This window comes from Anguilla anguilla, chromosome 6 (genome assembly GCF_013347855.1).
Source record: "Anguilla anguilla isolate fAngAng1 chromosome 6, fAngAng1.pri, whole genome shotgun sequence".
Classification (NCBI taxonomy): domain Eukaryota; kingdom Metazoa; phylum Chordata; class Actinopteri; order Anguilliformes; family Anguillidae; genus Anguilla; species Anguilla anguilla.
The window spans coordinates 45731888-45752686 of record NC_049206.1 but is presented as its reverse complement, the minus strand read 5'-3'; the positions used below and the strand labels follow the sequence as shown (position 1 = coordinate 45752686).

Here is a 20799-nt window from a genome sequence, read left to right as displayed (position 1 = left end):
TACTGATACTAAAAATTTAGTAGGATTAGTAATCCAATCTTATCTTGAATCTAGATCAAATGTTGCTTTTCACTATTTCAAAACTCTAAGGTGGAGAATAGGATATATTTGATGCTGAAATTCAGGATAATCTTGATCCCACTGTCAGGGTCGATTCAGGATGGATTCAAGATGATGTAGAGACACATAGAACACATGGAACATTTTTAATGAACTGTTTTATCCAGTGCTTGCACATTAAAATAGGAACACAAACCCTTCCAAAACTACATCTATTCTAAATGGACAATAAAATATGTCCAATTGGAACCCCACAAAACTGAAAGTGATCTGAAGAAAACTGCAAGCCTTAAAAATTTGTAAATGCCTTGGGATGTTATTTGAAAATATATTCTGTTATTTATTCAAAAATAATGGCCTGAATCAATTTGCAGTTCTTCCTCAGTAAATGCAGCACCAGCATCTTTTAGCCTCTCTTCAATGAGGCAAATACACCGTTTTGTTTCCCTCTGTTGAAGCAAGGTCAATTTCATTTGCTCCTGACCTAGAGAGATCTGTCTGTCCTCTCTGTTTCTTTTTCTTCACTAGACCCCCATAGCCATCATGACTCTTGGGGTCCTTCTCAAATCATCACCTCTTATGGGGTGGTTATACCACTGAAGAGTGAGGGGACTCTTGCTGTTGCACATCGCTGACCAGGGAGTCTCCAGGCTCTGCTTCCACGTGAGTAAGGACAATAATTTGCTCTCCCAACTCATTAGTGGTTTCTGGGTCCCCCGTTTCAGTCCCAGTCGTACACAGTCCTGACTCACCAACTTGTGTCACTGGCAGAATTCCATTCAAAGCCTGGGATTTTTGTCCACTAATGATGTCGAGGATAACCTCAGTGAAGCCTTGTCAACCGGTTTATCAAGTTTCCATGGACGTTGAGGGAGAGCCATATATTTAGTAACCAAAATCTCCCAGATGCCATCATATTGGGTGACAGAGCTTACCCACTCTTGCCATGAGTAATGACACCTTTAGCCATAGCAAACGCTGATGCGAAGGAGAGATTAAACAGCGCTCATATGAATGAACTAGGAATATAATTGAATGCTTAATTTGGGTGTTAAAAAGGCACTTTGCATGCCTTAACTACCTACATCTGCACATGTGCACTCCAAAGTCCCCAAATCTAGGTGTTCACATAGTTGTTATGAATGCACCCAAATATATGCACACATTCAGTTCATCAGTGAGCAGGAACTTCTACAATCAGTGGCAATCCATCTTACATGCTAGTTGGGTCTCCTTCTGTGGTATTTTTATATACAACTATATACAAAATGGGTTGACGTTTGTGGTATGTTTTGTAGCACAAGAATGTGAGTGGCTACTTGAGGATTTTTATTCGAATGTGTGGATGAGACCCAGCAATCGAAATCTGCAAATATATACAGTATGTATTCCTCCCTGTGCTTCCTTCTATAAACATCTAAGTCTGTTAACGATTTCAATGTATTTATTGTAACATACAGCATTAAATCCAATTTAAACTAAACAGTTCTCAAAACAGGGCGTGTATTGGCAGAACCTTAATGACGAGATCAATTCTTTAAAGCCAGGTCACAGTCAATATACTGTATCAGTCTTTGTCTTCGCTTTGTCCCTGCCCTGTTTGTCTCAGTCTTGGTTGTACGTTTGGACTCACAGTGGCATAAGTCCATCACTGGCACACGTACGCACTGTGATCAGTATGCATGTTCAGACCAGTCATCTTTCTACCATCCCTGTTAGAATTCAGTTCCTTTCATCTCGGCTATATTCTCCTCCGCTTTCTTCCTATGTCTTCGTTCTCTGCAGGAGAAGAGGAGCCATGTGACACCCCAGCCAATCAGTAAGCCGGCCACCCCGAGCACCGGCGCTACCCACGTCGGCATGGACTCGGAGCAGAGCGGCGTGTGGGCTGTAGTCGTGGCGACGGGGGCAGCCGTTGTGCTCGGGGGAGGGGCCAGAGAGGTAGGGGCAGCGGTGGGGACGCTGTGAAGGCTGTTGATCCTGGTGAAGATGAAGGGTTTGTCCTGGAAGATAGAAAAACCCAACAGGCCATGTGTGGTAGGGTGGTTAGAGCACGTTACCTAGGATCTGAGGGTTGAAAGAGGAAACCTTAAGACACATGTATTGATATTGATTATGTTGATTATTTCCTGATAATGTGACAATGTAAACCAAACGTTGCTAAATATAACTTTCAAAGGAAATAAACAGTAAAGACTGTATCAACAGGGAATAAGGAACACAGTTCTGAATTTACTGAAAAACCCGGAAAGCTGATGCCTCAGACAAAGGGGTTCTGTTCTATGTGTGCAAATTTTTGAATACTTTTTTTTTGTTGTTTTTTTTAACATTTTCTCACCTCAGTTGGACATTGGATCTTGTTGCGGTCAAGGGTAAAGTTGTTGTATGCCTGCTTCTGGCCCACCGGCTGCAGCTAAACCACATTGACATAGTCAATTGACACGCAAACATTCATGCTAAAATGGTAAAATATAAGGTTCTCACAATGCTAACGTAATCTTGAGGCAACACTAGGGGTGCACAATACCGCTATATAGTGATCGTATTCTACCTGAGAATCCCCCCCCCCGTCAACCACTCTGGACCCTTGTCATCCTCTATACTATTTCCTCTCCTCCAGGTATTCCTCCCTCTCTCCTGACCCCAGTTTCCCAGTTTTTTTTGCCCCACCCTATGTTCTGTCGCCTCAGGCCAATGTCCCTTCCTTTATTCCCCCCTTCCCCAAGCTCACCATGTTGTTCCAGAGAGCGATGGCCATCTCTGAATGCGCTCTCTCGCTGAAGTGGAAGCAGTCCGCAGAGAAATAGCTCTGGTCAGGCCTCCCGTCCTAACGATCCAAAACGACAGTCATTGTAGCCATGTGCGCGTATATATACTTTGTGTGCACGTAGGTGAAAGCATCTGGCCTGGTGCTTGGCCCTAATGTCTACTGACGGCCAGGGGTCTGGAATGGGCCAAACTCACCTCTGTTAAAGGGATGATGGGATTTTGGAAGAAGGGCTGGATGACCACAGTGAAGTCTTCACGCTTGTCATAGCGCCCCGTAGAGACCAGATACTCTGTTTCTGTCTAATCAGTGAGACAGTAAGAGAGAGAATTTACAATGGCTTTGATAGGACATACCTTGGTTATAATACAAGGGAAGGAACAGCATGTCTATATTCCATACAGAGGATAGGATGCCTTTGTACACACACTAGAGCTCTGTCCCAGTGTGCTAGTGAAACTGGAAACGTCTCTATCACACACACCATGCATACTCTGCTTTCTATTGGTGCATAGAACATGCACACCGATTGCAGCCTGTAATTTCAGGTAACGCAGGTCTTGTCTGGTCATTTGCAGACGTCACTCCCCCCACTTGCCTGGTACTCCCGGTTGACCCTCTTCATCTCGGTCAACTCAGGGGAGTTCTCCTCTGGCAACAGGATGCATGGACACATATACCTGTAGGCCACACAGATTACAGAAAGGCTTTCAGGCTAGGAGCACATGCAAAAGGCCACAGGCACACCAACACTGGATACGGCCCAGGCAGGTGAGTGCACAAGCACACTGATATGGAGACAGCCAGGCAGGGGCGTGGCAGACATACAGACAGGCAGGGAGCCAGAAATGAAAAGAGACGAGAAGACAGACCCCTGGAGCACGGAGCAGCCCAGCGTATCTTCCTTGACTCTTCTCACTCCCTCAATCTGCAGCACCTCCAGGACGTTAACCAACACCCGTGGCACCTGAGCACAGACAAACAGAGATTAGAAACCAAAGCCTCTTAACACACACACACACGCGCCCGCACACACACACGCGCACACACAGTTCCAGTGACTCACCTCCTTGTACAGCAGGTCCAAACTCTGCATCAGGTGATGACTGTAGTTCTTAGGGGACAGGTTGTCCTGGGCAGAGACAGTTGAGGCAAACATTTACACACCTACACAAATTACACCAATTAACCCAAAGACTTTAATCGGTCTTCTTCATGTGTATGCATGTGCGTGCCTGCATGCGGTGTGTGTATGTTGTGCGAGTGCATGTGTGTGTGTGTGTCTCTGTATGCCTTTGTGCCATACTCTGCAACTCACCTGATCAACACAGAAATCACACAGATCGGTGACCCCGACGAATAAAGTCACCACCTTCCAGTCCATTTTAAAATCTACCTTCTGTACATGTGTGACAGAGAGCCAGACAGACAGAGACAGGAATAAACACATCAGTCCATGTATTAATGTGGATACCCTGTCATATCAGAAAACATCACACAGATCTTGAAACAAGCACCCAATCATCATTTAGGTTCAACGGGTCCTCCACCATAGAGTTGAAAGGACTACATAGAACTGGTTGTGGCTCACCATGTCTTTCTTCATTGCCTTAATCAGATTTTCAATCTGGGTTGGGATTTCACTGGAAGAGAGATAATGGGAGTGAGACCACTGAATGAGAGAGAGAAAGAAGGGAATGTGGGAGACAGTGAGGGATGTGATAAAAATGGGGAAAGAACAAAATATCAGCCTTCTAGAAACGGAAAGTCAAGATTCTGTGAGACAGGCCAGTGCAGATAAAGTTCAAACACAAAGAGTTAAAGACCAACAGGCAGACTGGTCAAGATGCAACACGAGCGACAGAAGGCAATAAATGAAGAGAGATAGGGGTGTACAGGAACACAGAGAGACAGACGTGCAGAGAGCAAACAGCCCAACATTCAGGAGCACTCACGAGGCTTTGGCTCCGGGCGTGGCCATATTGTAGCCTTTCTGCCATGACCCCTGCCCAGCAGAGGAGCCATGCAGAGAGGGGTTGAACTTCTTCAGTATGTCTGTTCAAAAGGGAGAGACAGAGTAAACGATCATCAGAAATTGAAACAAGTGAACGCAGTGATTTACACTCATTTTAGAGACTGGACACAGCTTTTATTTGCAAGGAAATAGTTTTAATTCTGTGTTGGAAAACAGCATTCTACGAAGCTATGCAGGTATACTTATAAGGGTTGTCAAGGGTTGCTGTAAACACACGCCATATAGTCACTGATACGTATTACTGTTACCAATGGCAATTTTTGGTACCATCACATATTTTGTGAGACTATGTTTATGTGGAAAGAGCAAAATTACTGCGTGAAAACAGGCAAAGAAAAGGAGACAAAAAGGAGGAGGAGAGTAACAGACAGAGAGAAAGAGAGGGAGAATATAAGCAAGAGGTAGACAGGAAAGGCTTAGTTTCCCAAACCAAGGATTGCCTATTTGTATTAGATAGCTAGAATTGCTGCATCGTGTCAATACCAGAGCCACGTGAGGTAGCACAGGAAATTTAGTACAGGTCTTCAGAACTAATCCGCAAGACTTCAGTACTTATTAACGCACACAACCGCAGGGTACAAATAAATGAATGATGAAACAGGGCAACCATTGTACATCCAATCAGGTGGCTAAATAACCACAAAAGGAAGCCAGCAATGGCTAAATCAAAATTTAAATAGCAAATGAGAAATGACGTCTTTCACTTGCGCGAAATCTATTGACTGTGAATAAATGCTTAAGGCTACAAGGACGAAGTGAAATAAGGACAAAAATAGTGAAGGCTTTGGTATGAAGGACAAGTAAGCAAGATTAAAATCTCACGGTCAACAGTGAAAACGCATTTGACACAGGTGGCCGCTCAGCTGGATTGAAACGCATTCCTCTGGGACAGATTGTTCCGGAACAGAGAAGAAAGCAACGTGTGCCCCGTGAGGCCGTAAACCGGGGGAGGAGACACTCACTGGGAAGAGTTGTGACATTCTCCAGGGCACCTTCCCCTCCAATGCTACAGAAACACACACACGGAAAAGGGCTATGTGACCTGCCGTGGACACGTGCTCACACACTACGCACACGCACATATGTTAGAAATGATTGCAGTTTATGAAGTAGGCCCGATCCATTAATGAGTCTCTGACCTCCACGACACTCCTCTGTACTCTTTGCTCAGCTGCAAGATGTTCTTCGCCTTTGCACCCACCCCTGCCTGAACACGGAGAAAATTCATCTCTCAGACACAGATACCCCAGCATGCATCTATAAACAGTGCGTTATGCGCAAAAGCCACACAGGCCTAGCAGATACGATAACAGAAAAGGAAGGCTGACTGCAAAGATTAATGCATAGATATGCGGTGGCATTTTTAAAATCTGTTGGCTAATCAAAAATAGCAGAAGTGTTATCGGCAGATTTTCACCTTTCACCTTTCAATCATTCACATACATTCTTTGCGTCTCTCTGTCACTCTTTCTGTCTCTCTTACACACACACACACACACACACACATGCTTTCATGCACACACACAAACACACACACACACACACACACACACACACACACACACACGATACGATACAATACGATACAACTTCATTGTCAGTTTGCACTGAAATTCATTTTGCATCCTTAGGCAGTTCCGTTCAAGAGATTACATACAGATTAAACGTACAGTTATACATGCCACTCATCATAGACATACATAACACATCAAACAGTCATGACAGACACACACACACGCACAAACGCAACAATTCACACACTCACAGTTGTAGAGTCTCCCAAAGCCGCCACGACTTTGACATCCGCCGGTCGTAAACTGTGAACTGAAAAACAGTGCAGTGAGCCTCTTCCCTCACCGTACCCCCAGCTCACACACAACCTCCATGCTCGTCTACATTCCCCCTGACATACTACCCCAAACCTTTCACAAACCACCCACGACTCTGCTCTACCTCTGGTGCCAAAACCCAAATGCAAAGTCTCAAACACAAAATAGACTAATAGAAAAATTACAACAGACAACCTTTCTTGCCTCCCTCCCCCACTACTTTCCCTTCCTACTCTCGATCCCTGGTTCAAATTCATCTCTCTATAATTTACCTGAGGTGGGAGCAGGATTGGATGGGGCATTGTTCTCACAGGAGAAGTCACTGCCCCAGTTCTGGGAAAGGAGAAGGACAGAGGGACAAACAGACAGACATTGTTACAAAAGGATGAAGTAAGTCTACTACTTAAAGCTACTGTTCATTACCACCATCACCTCCATAATCTTCATCATCAACATCATTTCCACCATTACCATTCACTGGACCCTGTGAGTTCTTTTAATAATTAGTAGAATGATGTCAATGTCACATGTTCACCACCGTAGCCACTGTAGTTTCACCAATTTGAACAAAAATAAACGATAGATAATGCACTCATGATTCGCTAAAGATAAAACCCTTAAATGTGTGAAATTATAAAAACTTTCTTAACGCATGATAACGGAAGTTGTGTCATCTGTAAGCTACTTCTCCATCCATATCCACTCCCCATCCAAGATCTATTGAAAAGCCATGTTATTATAAACTGTTTCCATCCAGCTTGGTGCCAGTGAGTACGTCAGTCTGCCTTAACACAGCTACAGAACAGCTTACTTTAGAGGATGACATAATTCCGCCTACCGTGATTGGTGGAGGAGTAGGAACAGGGCCCTGATATGTGTAGTTGCTGTTTTCATAGGTCCGCAGGAATGGGGAGGTCTGAGAAGAGTAAGGAGTCACCCGTACTGTAAGTATAATGTGGCCTTTTTGTAGTCGCAATGTATTTTACAGTGACTGGTTTTAATGAGGGCCAGGCATGGTTTTCTACTATAAATACACATAAATGCCTCATATTTGGTTTTGAATCACGAAAACCTTTGTGGTTAATGACTGTTGGGAAAGTCTTCAGCACAGAGCCTGGGCTAATAAAACAGGTCATGATTAGTTCACACTCCACCTGTGCCCCCTGATTGAACCCCACTTGTCTGCAAAGAAGCTGGCCTGTCTGGAAGAGTTTACCTTAGAAGGGCATTTGAGGGATTGAGGGACTGAGTTGAAGTCTTGTGTGTAGGACTTATTACCCAGGGGCTCCAGCTGTGAAACAGACAGAGACAGCAAAAACATCAAAGCTGGAAGATGTGTACTGTATGCCCTCTGTCATGTGTCTGAGATGTGTGTGTGTGTGTGTGTGTGTGTGTTTCCATCTTTGGTATAGGCACAACCTCTATTCCTCTCTGTTAAATAGTATGTATTGTTCAGTGCATTTTCATTCACAAGTTTATTGATACTCAAACTGTAATTATCGGTAATGTGTGGTCCTCTGTGTGAAACTATGGGCCTGATTTACTAATATATAATATAAGACCTTGAGCAAGTGCAAAACCTTTTAGCACACGCAAAACTAATAACACAACAATGATTGGCGAAAAACAAACACCATGACCAATCATTTTTCATGTTCTTGGTTTTGTACGTGCTAAATGTCTCAGTGACTCAGGCCCTGAGAGTGCAGGAGTTGTCCTTGTGTCCCTCAGTGTACTGTCAGTTTTGTTTCTGCGAGACCCACCATGTTGTTCCAAAGGGCACGGGCCATCAGGGAATGGGATTTCTGACTGAGGTGGAAACAGTCTGGGGTGAAGTACGAGCGATCAGGGCGACCGTCCTGTGAGTGAGCGAGGAAGGGAGGGAGTGAGGGAGAGAGAGCTTTATAGGCTCCTTTATTGGACATATTGCTGCACATAGGAACGATAATTTGTGCTATAAGTCGTAGCTAAGGAGAGGAACTACAAGGATACCTGAGCTAATTTTACTGAGAGTCAAAGCGTATTTCATAAACGAGAAGAGGAATAAGAGGGGAGGTGTGTCTCACCTCCAGCAAAGGGATCACCACGTTTCTGAAGAACGGCTGCAGAACCACTGTGAAGTTGGAGTGTGTGTCATAGCGACCCGATTCGACAAGTTCCCACAATCCCCGCTGAGAGGGACAGACAGACAGAGTAAATATAATACATCCTCATAATATTACAGAAACATGTTGATGTACTAATGTATCATTCTAATATTGTATTGAAGATTCATATTTAAAATTCTGCACAATAATGGTGCCAGGTTGATTATTATAATACAGAAGATCCATATTATAATGGCAAAGAATTCCAGTGGATAAGGCCACCCTCTTTGCCAACACTCTGCCACCAGTTCACCACATAGTTTCCTCTGGACGTTGATGTGAAATTTAAAGCAACCATTTCCACAGGAATAGCAATGGAAGTTGAAACCTTTTATGCTCTCTCTCTCTCTCTCTTTTCTGATTGGCTTAGTGGCTTTTATACCCGAGGGAAACATCTACCTGATAGGCTCGGTTAAGGTCGTTCAATGTCTGGAGCTGCTTGGAGCCTTCTTTAGGAGGGATGACACAGTTACACAGAACACTGAGGGAAAGAAGGCATAAAGGAGGCATTAATAGGAAGCAGGAAAACCAGTCGTGGGGCTGCTGGGTGGTTCATCCTGTTAAGGCACCGGTCCTGTGCACGAATGGACCCCGTGGTCTGGTCTGGAGTCCGGGCCATGTTACTGCCAACTGTGGCTGGCAGGTCTGTAGGGCAACACATACTTAGCACTAACTTCACCCAGAGAGGGACAGAGAGAGGGTTGCTGTTTGCTTCACGTGAAGCGTCATCCTGCTACTCATGTCTGTGCCAGCCCAACTTGATGCCATGGTGTGAAAAGAAATGGCAGTGACATCACATGCTTTGGAGAACAGAACATGGCTGCCTGTGCTCTCCCAAATCGTCAATGGTTGCAGTTAGCATTGCAGCACGAGCATGATTGGCCATTTCCACCTTTTTCTTCTGACAAACCATTTTCTTTCCTTTCTTTCTTCCAAAAGCCTTATAAATAAAATAAAACAACAGCGGAGTGTAGTGAAATTTTTTGGCTTGTTTTGGTCATTAATGAACAGAAACAAGCATTCAAATAGCAAGCAGTGCCAGGGAACTTCTGTCCAGGGAATCATATTAATATTTCAGTGAGCTCCCAAAATGTTTCAGCCGCATTAAACATTAATTATTTATGCATTTAGCAGACGTCTTTAAATAATTCTGATTGTTGAATATTACCCATGCATGCTGTAGCAGTATGCTTATAGAACCGTTCTCACAATATGAACCCTTCTAGCGACAGAGTCCGGGTAACAAGTGCAATGCCCTAATTCCTGCTTCACCCTGTAGAGCCATAATGTCTAATATCAGGCCAGTCTCTGCCATTAGGAAGGAAGGTGACACTTACTTTACCAGCCAGGTGGGGCACATCAGACTGCGTTCTTGGTGCAGCCGCCGTAAAGGAACGATGTGCAGTGGTTCCACCAGATTCACCAGGGCACGGGGCACCTGAGAGAGGAGAAAGGGAGGGGTGAGCACTACCTGGGGCTCAGCACAGTGAGAACAAAATGTACACCAGCCTGTCACAGTCTGAGCAACAAAATGATTGGCAATGTAGACATTTTTTTGGAACGGACTGCGCTCTTTGCTTGATGCAATCCTGACCTCTAGTGGCAAAACATAATTACTACAACCCTTTGATGCAGGCGTACACAGACTCGCCTAAACAAACACAATAAGACAAGAAATGTCATACAAAACAATGTTCCCTAGCACTCCTTCACACTATATTGTATGTAAAATATGACTTGTGCGTTGATCTTTTCCAGTTTTGTATCAGATGTATCAGCAACCTCGATTGAGTATTGGAAGGACATAAATGAGTATAATACACCAATGTAAATTTTAAAAAGAGAATGACAGTAATAGGAACAAAAAGAAGGAGGAGCTTTCAATATTCTTACCTCGTTATGTAAGATGTCCAGAGCTTGACGGATTCGGTACACAAAATTTTCTGCGGAGTAAAACACCTGTAGGAAGAGGGAATACGGGGGAATGCATGCTTCTGTTTGAAACAGACCCACTAAAGCCCAGTACCCCTCAACTCTAGCTAAAGTTAGCTGGAGCTGCTATAGCTGTGTCCATGGCTATGGATAGCTGGAGCTGCTATAGCTATATCCATGGCTATGGATAGCTGGAGCTGCTATAACTGTGTCCATGGCTATGTACAGCAGGAGCTGCTATAGCTATGTCCATGGCTATGGATAGCTGCTAATTTATGATAGAATTGTACTTTGTTGACCTGTGTTATTGTATGTCGCTTTGGATAAAGGTGTCTGCCAAATGAATGCAATGTAATGGAAAGCCCCAGCCTGCGGTTAGCTTTAATACTCACTGTGTTTTTGCAGTGGCTGCACAGGTCATTTCCCCCTATGAACAGGGTGATCACCTTCCAGTCAGACTCAAAGTTGATGCGCTGTGTGGGGGAGAGAGTTTTTGTCCATAAAGATGCATTTGAGAATAAGGGTGGCTGCTTGCGTGTGGGCATAGGCACGAGCAGGTGTTTTAATGGGTGTGGACGGGCATGTGCGTGTTTATATAAATTTCTCACCGGGTCAGTCTTCATCATGTCCACCAAAAGGCGTGCCTGGCCAGGCATGTCGCTGAAAAGAAAGACCACATATTTTTACCACAAAATAAAAATATGCATCTTGTTACATACAGACAGATAGACAAAGGCATACAGAGATGAACACAGACAGATGGACAAACAGACATAAAATGACGGAGAGACAGACAAAAAGTAATACAGTGGGAAACGAAAACAGATACGGAAACGCAAAAAAACTTTTAAAAAGACTGAATAATAAATAGAATGGACTGACACTCAAACAAAGGGGGTACAAGAAGAGTGGCAGAAAAGTAATAAACATAAACAAAGAGAAATAGACAATAATAGACTATAGGCAGATATTCAAACAGACAGCGAGAGAGAATTGGGGAGACTCACTCGCTGATTGCCCCTGCCACAGCCAGATTGAGGAAAGCTTTAGGGGTGCCCTCTTTTCCAATCCCTTCTGAGAACCCAGTTAAAGAGGGATTAAACGACCTTAAGACGTCTGAAAAAGAGGCAGACAACACAAAACTACTCAATTCTACAGTCAGCCATGTATCATTTACATGCTGTATGAAGGTGCATGAATATTACATGTCAGCAAAGGGTATGCAAAGAGACTCACTGGGAAGTGTTGTAATAGTAGTGAGGTTCTCATCTCCACCAATGCTGAAAACCACAGGAAAGTCGAGTTAGCATCCAGGCCCAACTCACATCACACACACAGCACATTTAATGAGAAGTGCAGGCGCGGTCAGCATCGGCACAGTCTCATCGATGGCCTCACCTCCAGGACAGACCCCTGTACTGACGAAGGACATCCAACAAGTTGTTGGGAGCAGCTCCAACTCCATTGGCAGCCTGCACAACAAATTAGACAAGAGAGGCAGTGAACAAAATGTGACATAGAGATGGCAGAAAAATGTTTTGAAGTGCTTTCCAAACACTAAGACAGACACAGGACAGGCAGACAGACTTACCGTCAGAGAATCACCTAAAGCTGCCACCACTTTAATATCAGCAGGACGGAGAGCATGAACTAATGGGGGATAGAGATAAAACTACATTACCCACAAACCAATATTAAAGTGATGGAAAATTTGAAGTAAAAGCATAAAAGTAAATTGGGGACAGGTCTAAGCAAGGTCAACCATCACCTACCCCTTAGGCACAGCAACAGACCCTCGGATGCCTCGCAGTGTAATTGGGTTCAAAGCAGTAATATATAAAAATGCAATTATAATATACTTAATAGATCAGGGTTGACTATGAATAACAGAAAAATGCTTGATACAGGTGTAATCATTTTGGGCTGAATCCATTACATTCTAATTTAAATGTATGTACTCTATCTTGGACAAAGATTGTGGTGATGTAGAATATCATAGATCTTTGTCCTCTGTGTGCTGAGTGAGAAGACACCAGACAGACCAATGAGGCCAGTCTAATTATTCTCTATCTGTGGCGTGAATAGGAAGGTCTTACCAGAGGTAGGAGGGGAGGGGGAGGGGCTTCGATCCTCACAGTTGAGCTCACCACCCATGATCTATAAATGTAAATATATGTTCAAAAAAAATCCACAGAAACCACATCACCCCCATCTAGTAAAGTAAGCAGACAGCCATAAAAACGGCAGGTACAACCGTAAGTTCAAGTTAAAAAAATTCCCCACCAAAAAAAGGTGACTCTCAACCCAACCAAGTCATAGATTCTATTTTTGATTAGTTTACACATATGATTAGTTTATTCTGAAATTTAATGAGAAATCTCACAGGGTCATAGAGGTAACTGTGTGCAGGACGGTCCTCCGTGAGGAACACGGATGGGGAGTTTCTCTCTGTCCGCAAGAAGGGTCGATCCTGAGGTAAAAAAAAGGAGAATGAAGGAGGGTTGGAAAGGAGAAAGCATGTGGACGGGATGAATATAACGATACTTTCAATGAAGGACTCTCTCACCTCGTTTGGGCAAGGAATGTTGGTGATGACGTCATCATGCTCCAAGTCACTCTGACCACTTATTGGCTGAAGCTGGGGAATGAAGGTGATTGGTTAAACAGATCTGCATAATTTATTTCATTTTACTTTCAACCACACAATATTCAATTCTCTGCTTGACAGGCCCAATAAATTGAAGTGTACATACAAACTTGAACTTTCATTCTGGTCAATCTGATATACTCGTTTTTACCAGTATATCAGAGTCAGATACAGTGTCAATGTGGGGATTTGTCTCTCAGTGGATGTCAGAGATATCTTCATGTCACTCACCAGGTTTTCCCACAGCTGTAATGCCAGTTTGGATATGTGTTTTGGGCTGAGTCCGGGAAAGGCAGTCCTCATTTCCTGTGCACAGAACACAGAGGCTTGTTCTCTTTGACCTCAGCGCTGTATTCAATCATTGCATGTGACAACTGGACTACTCTGTCTCATTTTCAAGGGCCTGGAGGGGCTTAATTTATTGCCACTCACAAGAATGGAGGGGTTGTCTGTATCAAGGGGCGAGGCCTGCAGCACCACAGTGAAGTCATCCCGGTCACTGTACCATTGTTTCTCCACTAGGTGGCGGCCTAGAGACTCCTGAAAAGCACAGGCAAATCCAGACTCTCCCATCCAGAGCAACTTACATAGATTACATTATTTAAAATGCATGAATTAAAATCAGTTTATAAAGCAGGATATTTTCACTGAAGCAAATAATTTGTATTTATACATTTCAAGCATTTAAGCAGGCACTCATAGCTATAGCGACTTGTACAGCTGAAATTCTTTTAGATAAAATCAATTTTTAAAGCTCAGGTTCAAGACCCTGCTTTTCAGCTCAAGCATCAAACCTAGGATTTGAAACAACAACCTAGAGTTGAAGCCTGGTTCACTATTATGAAAACACTGACAAGCGAAGGTTAGGCACATACTCAGCTGTCGAGGAGGCCTACCTGCAAGACTTGGCTGACAATGGCCCTCATAATCCTGAGTTCACCTGGACTGTGTGTGTCCTGGCACCGGCACTCTCTGCTAACACACATACACTGTGAGGACCTTCAGGCTCACACAGTACTGCTGATATCGCCACATTCATTAGCGCTATAGAACACATTGTGCACTGCTAGAATATAGCAACATACATTCCACTTTAATGTGAATGAATATAGTAAATTATGATTTTCTGAAGTGTGTATAAGGGAGGTTCAATCTAAAAATAAAAATATATAAAAATGTGATTACCTGTCCGCAAGAGATAGTTTGACCTCCGACTGTCCTCCCCACACAACAACACTGACCACGGTGCGACGCAACTGCAGACATAAACAGACAGACACATAAAGATGGTCATCTCTATGCTCAGCATTAGAACTAATCTAATAAAGAAATCAGTCAGCCAATAAAGAACTGAATGTTACCCTGAGGGTGAAGTCAGAATGAAAGATGGAAAGCAAATGAAAGAGAAGTGTGAATTTCAAAAACAGAAGTATACAAAAGATGAGGCAGAGTGTCATGCACCTACTCATTGTTGTGATAGCACAGTGTAAGTGGGCTGTGTACTGATCACAAAGTAAGGATGCCTGATAACACAGTGCAGAGAGGAGAGTCACATAACCAGCATCTGTGCTCTTGCCTCCGTACATCCCCACAAGTTATCTCACCTGACTGTGCAGTGTCTGCAGAGTCACCTCCAACTGCTGCATAGCTGCCCCCACCACTGCGTTAGTCTGGAGAGGGGGATACAGAAAGAGGGGAGAGAGAGAGAGAGAGAGAGAGAGATAGAGAGAGAAAATGGGGGAGAGACAGAGAGAGAATGAGAGAGAACGAGAGAAATTGAGAGAGAGAGCGAGAGAGAGAAACAGACAGAGATAGAGAAAAGAGGAGCGAGAGAGAAAGCTGTGAGCAGCTTTTATGTTTATGTTATTGTCACGTTACTCTATGGACATTAAACAATTTCTAAAGTATACAAAGCTATCTCTACATGCAGTAAAACATCAGTCATTTTCAGTGGTGCTTAGCTCTGCCTTGAAAAACTAGAAGCTAAACAGATGAATCTTCTGAAGCTTACTTCGCATAACATACTGAAAAAATGAACGGCAGGGTGACAGAGCTGGCTGCCAGTGGCTGGGGCTGTCTGTGACTGCTGACCTGTTCAGAGCAGACGCAGAGGTCATCCACAGGGACGAACAGCAGGACCAGCCCCCAGCCTCTGTCAGAATGCTTGACCTAAAGGACATGCAGTCAGAGAGACCAACAGAGAGAAGCTGTGAGAACAGATATTCCCTGTATTCATTTCACAAAACACATTACATGTTACATGTGATTCTGAAGGAAAAATATACCCCTCATTCATGGTATCACACATTAGTGAAAAACTGCTCACCTTTGTACCCTGTTTGCATAACTATAGCATGTGAATTACTAGCTTTGCAGGTCACAGTTAAGGGGGGAGAGTGTGGGGGGGTTTCATGCGTTTCTTATTAATACAACTAAATGTCAGTTTTACACCAACTACCATTTTGGTACAGCACAGTTATGCATGCAACACCTTGTCAATGCTTCCACTGCATGTGAGGTTGTATCATTACAATAAGGAGACACTCTTATTGTCATACTTAAGCCCTTTCTATGTGCAGTTAGGACCAGTGTAGAAATAGAACACACCAAGAACACAAATAACTTTGTAATAGAATCTATGACCTTGACAGGGAGGAACTGCTTCAAGGAAAACTGGATTGAGGGTGTAAAAAAATTAACGGGTGGATTCAGCAAACCTTTTGAGAGGCAAAAGAGAGGACCAGCTCATTAACCTGCTCCAAAAGACTCCTGAAACATAGACAGATATCCATTAAGACACAGAAGGACACTGAGACAGGCACTAAAACACACAGACACCAAGTCACACCAAGAAACAAAGACACAGAGACACACTGAGACACTGAGATACAGAGACACATAGACACACTGAGACACAGACATATAGGACAATGAGACATGCACTGAGAGACAACGTGTTACCTTTGCTGTGTGTTGGTCTGATCAGGCAACATGCTAATCAAATTTGGGTTGACCATGGACATCAGCTCTGAAATACAGTGAAAGGAAGTGAGGAAACTATAACAGAGGAAGTACCAACATTGACATTTTATCTCCACGAATGAATGAAAAAAGAGAAAATCTACCAAATATGATTAGTCAATCTGTTTCCAAATGTGGTCTTCGATTTTGGAGACATCTCAACAGATAGAAAGGTTAAAGTATTTAAGTTTACTGCTTCCTCAGCATAGATATCAGTTTTAGCGACTTCTGATTCCATGGTAGTATTTTTCCACAGACCTTTATCATTCTCTCATGAAATTTGCCCTGAAAAAACTGCTGGCTTTCAGACAACTGTCTGGAGGTTGCCAACTAGAGTACAACTGATATGACCACTACAATATTGGGGTAATAAAGATATAACAAATGGTAGAGAGGTGATCCTTTGTAGGGTGCTTACAGCTGGCCGAGGGATGACTGTAGGGTACTAATCAATGGCCCGATGATCCTTCTAGGGGGCTGAGCTGGCCATAGGGCTAGCTCTATGTAAGTAGATCTGATCTGACAGCCTTAGTAAGCTGCTGGGAGTTGACTTGAGGGGCCATTTAGGGTGTTGAGTAATGGACTTAGTGCCCTTGTAGGGTACTGAGAGCTGGTCGCAGTACGAGAACAGGGGCAGGCTATTGGCATGGATTGACACTTGGCACAGGGAGAAGGGTTTTCTGCTGACAGAGGCATCTTCCTGCTTCCTGCTGTTCTATCAGTGTAGCAGATATTCCAGATTCTGCTGTCATATCATCACACACAAATGCTTTTACTAAGAACATTTGATTGTGCTGAAGTTCAGGATGGGGTAGTTTCGGGCAAATCTGTGTTGATTAGTTATATAAAAGCGTTTACCCATGAATACCACACATGCTGCCAACACTATAGGCTTATAACAAGAGAACGTAGGACATCACAAGCCTAATCTTATAATCAGAAGTGGTACTGGGTAATGTAGTATTATCAAGGCTGTTTGTTGGTATATGTGCGCATATATTCTTAACTTCTCTGCTCAAACACAAACCATGCATGAATATTCGCATGTGCTGCAACTTTGGTTTGATTGAACAGAATAGTGGAGCCTTACCAGATAATTGCTTCATCACTCTGGACACTGCACTCCTGCAGAAAAAGAAACAGAATTAACAGAGAGAGAGAGAGAGAGAGAGAGAGAGAGAGAGAGAGAGAGAGAGAGAGAGAGAGAGAGAGAGAGAGTTAAAGGAGACAAGAATTCTTGTTTTCCAAATTATTCAAAGAAAAGAAGTAACAAAAAACAACTAAAAAGATAAATAAATAATAATAAAAGTAAAGAACAGCCACGAACTATTAAATAAATAAATAAATAAAAGAAGAAGAAGAAGGAGAGAGAGAGAGATGTATTGCAGCTCCCCTGACCACAGTACCTTTGTGATTGCGGGAGACCGATTGCAGACACACTGGCTATATCTGAGGGCCTCAAACTGTGTACTGTGGAGGAGATATGGACAGGTCATCAGGGTATATAGCATCATAGAACTTATATACAGGAATCCCAGTCCAGCTTTTTAGTATTTTACCATAGATACTAATACTATAACTATAGGGTAGGCATACTACCCTGCAGCTTTCCTGTGTAACTGTTGTACAGTGACATGGCTGCTGTGTTGTAGGAGGTGCTGCCTTCTTACATTACATTCTGAATAAGATGTACGATATTGAACCTTTCTGACAGTTCTGAGCCAAGAACATGCACAGCCGATTTGAACAGCCAGGCAACTGTACATCGCGGCACGATAAAAAAGCGTTATCTTTCTCAAGTCGTCAAATGACTGATTATTATCGCTAATTCGCTAATCATTTCTGGACAGAATCAGGAGGGGGTGAACAGTGAAGACGCTCACCTGAGGAAGGGGGGAGTGAGTAGGGCATAGGTTGGGCACATGGCAGGGCACGCCAATTGTTTGTCTGAAAGATACAGTTACAAAGAACTTTTACCCACACGCACATACATTCTGTGTATGCATGCATTCATCATCACGCTCACACTCACAAGCTTTCAAACACTATAGCCAGAGCTTTTACTTGATAAAAGTGTACTTAGTTGCCCCACATGACACTTCTATATTGTGATTCATGTGCAAGAGATACAGACGCCATGGGCTATTACATTACGTTAAAACATACACACGCAGGCACCTCACCTGGTGAGTCTCCCATGCTGGTAGGTCATTGGTTGGTGCTTTGAGAAGAGAGCTATCTGACTGCAAGGTACAGGACACTGAGGAAGAAACCAGGAAGGAACTGCTGAGAACTACAGTATGAAAGCATCCATCACTGAAACCTATATACACAGACATGAGTGATCCAACAGCCACACAGCTAATGTAGCAGAAAGGCCCAGGTATTACGGTGCAGCTTGTCAACATTCAGCTCCATTGCGGATCCATTGCAGTTCCACTGTGAATTTACTGGGGCTTAGCTGGGCAGGGTACCACTGGGGACTTCGTATAGATGTTTGAAACTATCTGTCAGCTAGCTTCTTAGATGAGCTTTTAAAGAACACATAATACCCAAGAAGCATTGAGAAAACCTCCCAGGAGTTTGTCCCAACCACATATCAACCCTTCATGCTCAATGATAGGTGCGCACAGCAATAGCTCAACACAACTACAGGCCTTTATATGAGCTATAACATGTTACATCTGTATGCTAATCTCAAGATTGGAATTGATATTGCAGTTTTTAAAAGGATGGCTAAATTTTTTATAATTAAAATTGCACATAACAACTTGTTCTCAAGGTTCTCCACTAATATCAGGGTGCTCCACTTCACAAATGTCAGGTTTATAACATAATGAATTATATATTGTAGTGATAATCCTCTTTCCAAATTCATTTCAAACAAACTTGCAGACAAACACAATATCTGTTGTAACAGCAGAATGTTGCAGCATGATTGGATGAGTGTTAGTAAACAGGACCCTCATAACTGTGTCCTTTTTGTGACTCCACACCCAGCTCTGTTGTGTGTGGTCAAAAACCTCAATTTTGGTGTCAACTAACCATAACGCCTTATTCCAATTAAAGTTCCATAGCTCTAACCAGGACCACCTTACTTTTTTATTAGTTATATTTATATTCATTCATTGTTCATCTTCATCAAGGGTGTGATTCATTTTGGAGAGCACCGCATGTATGTTCTGTTTTGTAGGGACACAGTTATGAGGGTTTTAAAAGAAAATCATTTGAGATAAATTTATGAGAAAGGAACTACTGTAGCCAAACAAAAATAGGAGAGCTATATCAATAATAACAGAAATCAAATTTATGATTTAGATTGAAATTTTATCAAAATATAACCCATCCACAAATCATGAATTTAGGTACTATTAGCAGGCACTTTTATCCACACAACATGAGAGACAAATGTGGCAGCAAAAAATTCAGATCAATTTTTATCTAATTATTAAACGCGAAGTAAATGCTCAAGTGAATTGTCCAGAAATGTCAATTCTAACATTGTCCTTACAGCTTTCTACGGCTGCAGAGCCTCTTTAAAAACATCCCATGACAAATTTATACAGATTTATGCTGAAACATTGGCTTACTGAACACAGCCTTACTGGTTGTCTTCTGGTATTGACTTTGACGCATTTTGAAAGCAGGTAATTCACACAGTGACCCTGACAATGATGGTAAAGGTAGAGGTAAAATGAGCAAAAACCTGGGAAAGCTGGATGTAGTCCCAGGAGTGCCATGAGGAACAAGGTGAGTATAAAATGTCTGGGGGTGACCATGATCTTCTTAGTGAGGCGGCTAGTCTGTAGAATGCTCCTCTGCCCACTGCTTTCACTGTCTGCCTGTTAAATTTACTGTCTGTCTGTACTAAGCTGCTGTATGTCTCAAGCTTTCTGTCCTGTCCTGTTCACCTGTATGTTCATGTTTTTACACATGCACGTGGTTGCTGGAGTGTATTAGAGGTAGGCTGTTGGGGTTGGACTCTTTGTTCAAGGGCAGATGCCACTGATATCTCTACTGTCAATTATCTGAGTGTGTGTGTGTGTGTGTGTGTGTGTGTGTGCGCGTGTGAAATAGAGAGAGAGAGAGAGAGAGAGAGAGAGAGCATTTACAGGGTGTAGAATCAGGTGACAATACATTTTTTTGTATTTATATACATATCTGTAAGCTTTAAATCATTACTATTAATTTATTATTATTATTATTATTATTATTATTATGTTTCCATTGAAAATGCACTGTTCTTACATGGCGTCATCTTGGTTTTGTTATGTTTACAAAAAAATGTATGCGGTTATCGGTATGCGGTTTTTCACCCTACCGTCGTATCGTATCATAGTCTGCTGATTCAGTAGGTTTAC

The 20799-nt window shown here is 42.9% G+C and overlaps 1 protein-coding gene across 2 annotated transcripts; it reads right to left on the bottom strand.

The window, feature by feature from the left end:
- Window positions 1-1486: 1486 nt before the first annotated feature.
- On the bottom strand, window positions 1487-20353 carry LOC118228831 (phospholipase B1, membrane-associated-like). Of its 2 annotated transcripts, none has more exons than XM_035420305.1 (43): window positions 20145-20353; window positions 18622-18698; window positions 18322-18385; window positions 17845-17908; window positions 17529-17563; window positions 16379-16445; window positions 16135-16186; window positions 15509-15586; window positions 15022-15087; window positions 14603-14673; window positions 14314-14392; window positions 13850-13957; window positions 13649-13723; window positions 13337-13408; window positions 13154-13240; window positions 12867-12927; window positions 12362-12420; window positions 12169-12242; window positions 12007-12050; window positions 11778-11886; window positions 11379-11430; window positions 11163-11243; window positions 10732-10797; window positions 10176-10276; window positions 9238-9319; window positions 8758-8862; window positions 8455-8550; window positions 7908-7982; window positions 7530-7607; window positions 6964-7024; window positions 6628-6686; window positions 6002-6069; window positions 5825-5868; window positions 4783-4882; window positions 4419-4470; window positions 4146-4226; window positions 3894-3959; window positions 3700-3794; window positions 3426-3507; window positions 3025-3129; window positions 2792-2887; window positions 2399-2473; window positions 1487-2063 (listed from the first exon to the last, which is right to left on the bottom strand). In XM_035420305.1, the coding sequence occupies exons 1-43, from the start codon at window positions 20215-20217 to the stop codon at window positions 1776-1778; spliced, it is 3423 nt and encodes a 1140-aa protein (XP_035276196.1). In that variant the 5' UTR covers window positions 20218-20353; the 3' UTR covers window positions 1487-1775. The 2 variants fall into 2 exon arrangements, with proteins under 2 accessions (XP_035276196.1, XP_035276197.1); XM_035420306.1 differs by having other exon boundaries at window positions 14314-14389.
- Between the last annotated feature and the right edge of the window lie 446 nt (window positions 20354-20799).